We start from the raw sequence: 6976 nt of genomic DNA on the forward strand, positions 1-6976 counted from the left end.
TGAAGTTAAAGTCATAAGTTTCCAGAAAAAATAATACTCAAGTAAAGTACAGATACTCAAAAAGTGTACTTAAGTACGATACTCAAGTAAATATATTTAGTTACTGTCCGCCTCTGCCTGTGGCTCTCTGCATGTCTGTGACCTGATGTGCAGCTGATGAATGTGTGCTACCATAGGCGGAGGGTGAACCAACTCCAGGGTAAGGCAGAGCAAAGCAGTCAAATCTATTAACTACAAACATCATAAACCTGTCTTTTTAGGCAACAAGAGTGTCGTGTAGGCTAATAAAATATGTTTAATGGGACTGAATTTGTATTTAATGTGATTATATATATTTAAAACATTTTTAAAAGTCTCTTGTGGCAAAACTCACCAGGATGTGAAGGGTTAACGTTCTCTTCGCAGTGCATTGTGGGATAGCGAATGATCAGCGATGGCGGCCAGACCAAAGCGTCTGAAACTTTTCATTGTAACTTATTTGCATGTAACATTCCTTTCTCTGCACGTATTTATCGACGCTGCAGACGTGGCGTGGGATGAAAACGGATACATTCTGTACTGTCCGTGCATGGGTATGAGAGCATGATGCTTCTGAGACATTTACTCATTAGCTCATCCACACACTGTCTTCAATGACAGTGAAATGAGGCGTGTAGACCCAAAGCGAGGACTGTAGTGTACAGTTAAAAAGCGTCTGTATTGTCTGTGTTGTATTGGAATAATAAACATGTTTCTCCTATATGTTCTTCTTTAGGTCGGTTTGGAAACCAAGTGGATCATTTTCTTGGATCACTGGCTTTTGCTAAAATGCTGAACCGAACACTCGCGGTTCCGCCGTGGATTGTTTACCGCCATCACTCGCCACCTTTTCAAAATGTAAGCACAACACCTGTCACTCATGCCACATTTCACATCATATGCCCCGTACAGGAAATCCAACTTAAGCTGATAGTGTTTTGGAACAGGGTAGCTGCCTGGTTTATAACTGGTCCAATCCAGAGTTATTTTAGTATTATTTATATACTAATATAGTCTTTATTAATCATTTGGATCGTTTTATTTTTATTTTGTTTTCATTTTAGTTTAAAATGTAATATTTGTGTTACTTGCTTTTATTATTTTAATATATTTTTATAAATAATATTTATATTTGGCTTTATTTTTAATTTGGTCATAGTAACTAATACTTAAACATGTTTTATTTCAGTTAGTTGAAAAGGCAGCATTTCTAATTTTCATTTGATTTACCCAAGTTTTTCCATATGCTAATCATATTTTATTTAATTTCAGCTTTATTTCAATTGTCAAAAATGATTTGTAATCATTTTAGTTAAGAATAACAACACTGGGCATAGTTGGTCATTAGCTGGTCCTAACCAGTGTTACTTTAGTATTATATGTACTATTATAGTATTTATTATTATTTTGAATTAGCTTTTATTTTATATTATTATAGCTTTTATTTTATATTATTTATTTTATATTATTAACTTTACGTTTTCATTTAAATTTTAGTTTGTTTTAGTAATTTTGTTATGTGCTTTTGTCACACACACACACCTGTTTAGCTTTACATTTGTTTTAGTTAGTTGCCAAGGCAAGTTGTCTAATTTTCTATTTTTTTTTTCTTTAATTTTAGGTGTTTCATCTAATATTTATATTTGATCTAGTAACAGTTTTTAATAGTTTTAGTATTTTACACTAGTTTAGTTTAGTTACAATAGCAACATTGGTTCAAACTGATCATTGGCTGGTTCATGTTGGTCATTAGATAGTCCAAACTTATCCCAAGTTGTTCCAAGCTGGAAAACCATCAGCTACCAGCTAGTTTTGAAACATAGTGGCTGATCAAACATCTAATGACTAGCTGTCACACTAGTAGATCAATAGGAGAAAGTACAATAAATTGACAAGGTATATGCTTCTGTGTTTCTCTGTAACAGGTGCATGTTCCCTACAGTGAGTATTTCCAGCTGGAGCCAGTGAAGCAGTACCATCGTGTGGTGAGTCTGGAGGACTTCATGGAGCACTTGGCTCCTAAGCACTGGCCCCCTGGTCAGAGAGTGGCCTACTGCTTTGAGTCTGCAGCTCACAGGAGCATAGACAAAAAGAGCTGTCCGATGAAGGTAATATGAGTGTTCGTTCTTCAAGGTGTGCTTCATTTCTGTGTCTTTGCCAGACCTTCACAATTTGAAATTCTCTATATAGCTTGCACATCAAACATTTTTTCTGATCTATTATGCCGCATGCTATGGAAACACTGCCATCTATTGGACTTCTAGCAGATCTGCATTTTGTTTTATTTCTCGAAAGCAGCATGCATTCCTAAATATTCATAACAGTGCACTTGTAATGTAGCCTGTCGATTCTGATGCAGGACGGAAATCCATTTGGTCCATTTTGGGATCATATTGGAGTTGACTTTGATCGCTCTGTTCTTTTCGGAGGACTGTCATTCAGCTCCTACTACCAGCCGCACTGGATAAAAAGGTACGTTTGAGCTGAAACACTCACATGAATATAAACTATTGCACTCAGACTCCCTCTACCCTACTTTTCTCACTCTCAAACTCTGTTTTTCTCTATTTCTTCAGGTTTCCCCCAAAAGAGCATCCAGTTCTCGCTCTTCCAGGAGCCCCAGCGCAGTTCCCCATTCTAGAGGAGCACATTGGACTGCAGGAGTATGTGGTGTGGTCTGAAAAAATGGTACAGGAAGGAGAAGACCACATCAGAAGCCTGCTAAACAGACCCTACGTGGGAATTCATCTGAGAATTGGCTCGGATTGGGTGAGCTTTGTGTGTCCTGATGTGAATGGATGGTTTCCCATAGTTCAGATCCAAATGGCAATTTGAAGTGCACTTACAAAATCTTATAATGCCTTTCAATATTTTTTTTTTGAATGAAATTAATACTATGCTAAATACATTTATGTATTTAGCAGACACTTTTATCCAAATAGACTTACAGAAGAGGAACTAACTGTTAAATAAATGTATTAACACTGCGTTAAATTGAAGACTTTTATAATGTTACAAAAGAGTTATTTAAAATAAATGCTGCTGTTTTGAATTTTGAAAGCTGAAAATGAATAAACAAATTACATTTTAAGACATATCAAAGCAGAAGTTTTAAATGTTAAAATATTTCACAATATCTTTACTGTAATTTTCAAATAAATGGAGGTTTGGTGAGCATAAGAGACTTATGAAAAGATTTTATAAGAAAATCATTAAATATGTACATATATATATATATATACTGTATATTCATTTATTTTCATATTTCTTTAGTTGATATATCTTTGTTATCACCTTAAAGCTGCAATCCGTAACTTTTTTGTGTTCAAAATGTACAAAATTTATATAATAAGCGAGTACACCATGAATCCATTTTCCAAACCTTGTTTTTGGCTTGTGCTGAATCACTACGGTACACCTATAATAAGTGTTTATATTCGGACTATTTTACCTGCGTGATTCGCCATAGACATAAAACAGAGAAGTAGCTCCGGCTACAATGTTCTTCCGCAAGACGCACGCAGTTCTGTTTATTAACCGCTAGAGCGCCAAAAGTTACGGACTGCAGCTTTAAATAGTCTTAGACGCTTTAAATAAATAGATCCAACTGGATATGATATAAAAAATTCCAGTAAATGATATGATCTCATCATAACATTTGTGCTCCAAAGTTATAACTGAATTATTGTGGATGGTTTTATTGGATTTCTGAAGTACCAGTACAAAATGCAGAATTTTAGGCCTGAACTGGATGATACACATCATCCTTCTAACTATTATTATTATTTTTTTTTTTTTACTATTCCACACAGCAAAATGCCTGCAAGCTTCTGAAGTCAGGTGATACCGGTCCTCACTTTATGGCATCTCCACAGTGTGTGGGATACGACCGCCAAACTGCCCTGCCACTGACCATGAACATGTGTTTACCGGATCTGTCTGAGATCCGCCGTGCGGTGAAGCTCTGGGTGAAGAACACCAACGCTCAGTCAGTTTACATAGCCACCGACTCTGAATCGCACACCGCAGAGATTCAGAAGCTCTTCAAGGGCAAGGTGAGGATTAACACTTTAACATTACAGATGTGTAAACTTGATTTAGTTAACAGAAAATAAAGCTGATGACACATTTTGTGCAGGTGAAGGTCGTGAGCTTGCAGCCGGACACTGCTCAGATTGACCTGTATATCCTCGGTCAGGCCGATCACTTCATCGGCAACTGTGTTTCGTCCTTCTCAGCCTTTGTTAAAAGGGAGAGAGATGTTCACGGGAGACCCTCGTCATTCTTTGGGATGGACTACCTAGGAAAAAGGAAAGGAAAAGAGGAACTCTAATAAAGTTACGTTTTTGTAACTGAAAGCTGGTTGAAGGTTTGCATGTTTCAGGTGTCTGGTGAGATTTTCAACAAGAACATTTGGATGTAGGGTTCACGTAATTAAATGAAGGGAGAACAAGTTAGTTCCTTAATGATTTCTCCCATGTTGCACTACTACATTTACTGTGAGCAACCATGATATAATTGCTATTTTTCTACTGGAACGTTTGTATCGACTGACTCATTTGCATTTTTTGAGGATGGAAAAATTGCCCCCTGTGAGGGTTGAGAAATTATACTAGAGAGACAAGTCAAGTGTTAGTGGTTGGAAATGGCACTTTTTATAGTTGAAGGCCATTTAAGACCTCCAGAGACCGTCCAGATGTGCAGTGCTCTAGTGATTGCTGAAAATGAACATATGTGAAAAGAAAGTATGTCACAGGCTTTCTGATGTCTTAGTAATGCAAGGTGACATTGTTTTTGAAAGTCAGCGTCAAACCAAATTGCAGAAATGTTTTATAAATGTTTTAAGATGTACTTATTAGTAATTTTGTACAACTTTAAAAGACATTCCTCAAGTTTACTATTAAAAATATAACAAGCAGTATTTTGTGTGTATGTTTTTATGTTTGTTCTTTGGTTTCATGATGTATTTAAAAATACTTTTATTTAAAAATTTAAACCAAAGGAGTATATATGCATTTACAATCCTTGCAAAAATAAATAAAAAAATGCTATGCATTAATAAATAAATAAATAATAAAAATTGAAATGCAATGGTTAATGCACTACAATTCAAAAGGTTGGAGTGGCTACGGTTTTTTAAATGTATTTGAAAGAAGTCTCATGCTCATCCAGGCTATTTATTTGATAAAACTACAGTAAAAACAGTAATATTGTGAAATGTTATTACAATTTAAAATAACTAATTTCTATGTTCATTTATTTTAAAATGTAATCTATTCCTGTGATGCAAAGCTGAATTTTCAGTATCATTAGTCTTCACATGATCCTTCAGAAATCATTCTAATATGCTGATTTTCTGCTTAAGAAACATTTCTCAGTATCAGTGTTCAAACACTGATGCGCTGCTTAATTTTTTTGTGGAAACCATTTATTTTGAATCAAATTTAGATGAATCGAACGTTTAAAATGCCATTTTTTAAATATAGAAATGTTTTGTAACACAATGCCTTTGCTATTACATTTGATCAATTTAAAGCTATTAATTTCTTTTAAAAAAAGAAAAGAATAAAATACAATATTTATTGTTTTTGTGTATGGAGAACAACTGAGTTTTAAATATCTATTTGTCAGTTTGAAAATGTTATTTACATTTTTATTTTTTGATTAATAAAACTATAAGTCATTCCATAATTTTATTATTAGTGGTACTTTGTTGTTATTCTATCGCTGAAATAACAAAACATACAAACTACATACAAATCAATAGTGCCCATTTGAAATGGCTTGGAAATGTGCATCTTGAGTCTGGATCGATCCAGCAGCAGCAGATCCATCCCGGCCTGCAGGGGGATCACAGCACAGCTCTCCTCTCCCTCCCTCTCTCTCCTCACGGGGACAGACATGGCTGACGGAGTTCCCGAGGAGAGAGATACGGGTGATTTTGTATATTTCAACGCTTAGAGATTTGAGAGCTATGTGCTTCTGACTGATATGAAGGCGACGGTGATCTTCGGCGTAATATACAGGTGACGTTGTTCACGAGGGGAGAGGTGAGTTAAATTATGTGTGTATTTCTACAGTGTGTGCTCTATTAATGACACGGTTTGTTTGCCGTTGCCAGGCCGCTTGTTTTGAGTCTCTGAGGAGCTCCATCCTCATAGATCCGTTTATATATCTTGACAAGCTAATATTAGCAATATTATATTATCGAACTATAAAAATACCATAATTTCAGTTAAAACAACGACATTTTCAGCAGAACAGACAATTAGTGTCTCGTAGTTGACACTTTAGTCTGTTTATCGCCGTTATCTCTCGCTGTATTAATTTACATGACAACTGAGACTGAGATTGACTCAGTTAAACCAGATTTACAGGGATATTTGAGATTAAATGATTTCGGATGGGCTGATGTGCATTAGCTTTGTTGCTACAGCTAATGTAGTAGTTGATAGATTGCGTTTTTTGTGTAAAGTATTGTTATGATCAGTCTTTGAAAAATTATAATTTGGGAATAACACAAGCTACTTTAGACCTATGTTCTTCTACAAACGTAATATGTAATACGGAGTACAGGTTTGCTTATGAAAATGATTATTTAGGAGTGGCATATAAACGACTCTACATGTCTGTACTTGTAAATGTCTCTAGCAAGGAAGCAAGCAAGCAAATGTTTATTTATATAGCACTTTTTTAAAACTAGTTAATGCAGTTCAAAGTGCTTTACAAACAAAAAGGAATCAAATACAAAAACAGTAGCATACACCAATACAAAATAGAAATAAACCCATTGAAATACAAGAACAAAATATATACAGTGGTGTGAAAAAGTGTTGGCCCCCTTCCTGATTTCTTATTTTTTTGCATGTTTGACACACTTTAATGTTTCAGATCATCAAACAAATTTAAATATTAGTAAAAGATAACACAAGTGAACACAACATGCAGTTTTTAAATG

General features: G+C 35.0%; 1 protein-coding gene across 1 annotated transcript; it reads left to right on the top strand.

Annotated features, from left to right (window-relative positions):
• The first annotated feature begins 397 nt into the window (after positions 1-397).
• LOC107707748 (GDP-fucose protein O-fucosyltransferase 1-like) lies at positions 398-4932 on the top strand. Its single transcript, XM_016511840.1, has 7 exons — positions 398-572; positions 755-876; positions 1944-2126; positions 2378-2490; positions 2595-2787; positions 3831-4073; positions 4157-4932. Exons 1-7 carry the CDS (start codon positions 434-436, stop codon positions 4349-4351), a joined length of 1188 nt encoding a protein of 395 aa, XP_016367326.1. The 5' UTR covers positions 398-433; the 3' UTR covers positions 4352-4932.
• Positions 4933-6976: the final 2044 nt, after the last annotated feature.

This window comes from Sinocyclocheilus rhinocerous, unplaced genomic scaffold (assembly GCF_001515625.1).
Source record: "Sinocyclocheilus rhinocerous isolate Xijiao unplaced genomic scaffold, SAMN03320098_v1.1 scaffold565, whole genome shotgun sequence".
In the NCBI taxonomy this organism is placed as follows: Eukaryota; Metazoa; Chordata; class Actinopteri; order Cypriniformes; family Cyprinidae; genus Sinocyclocheilus; species Sinocyclocheilus rhinocerous.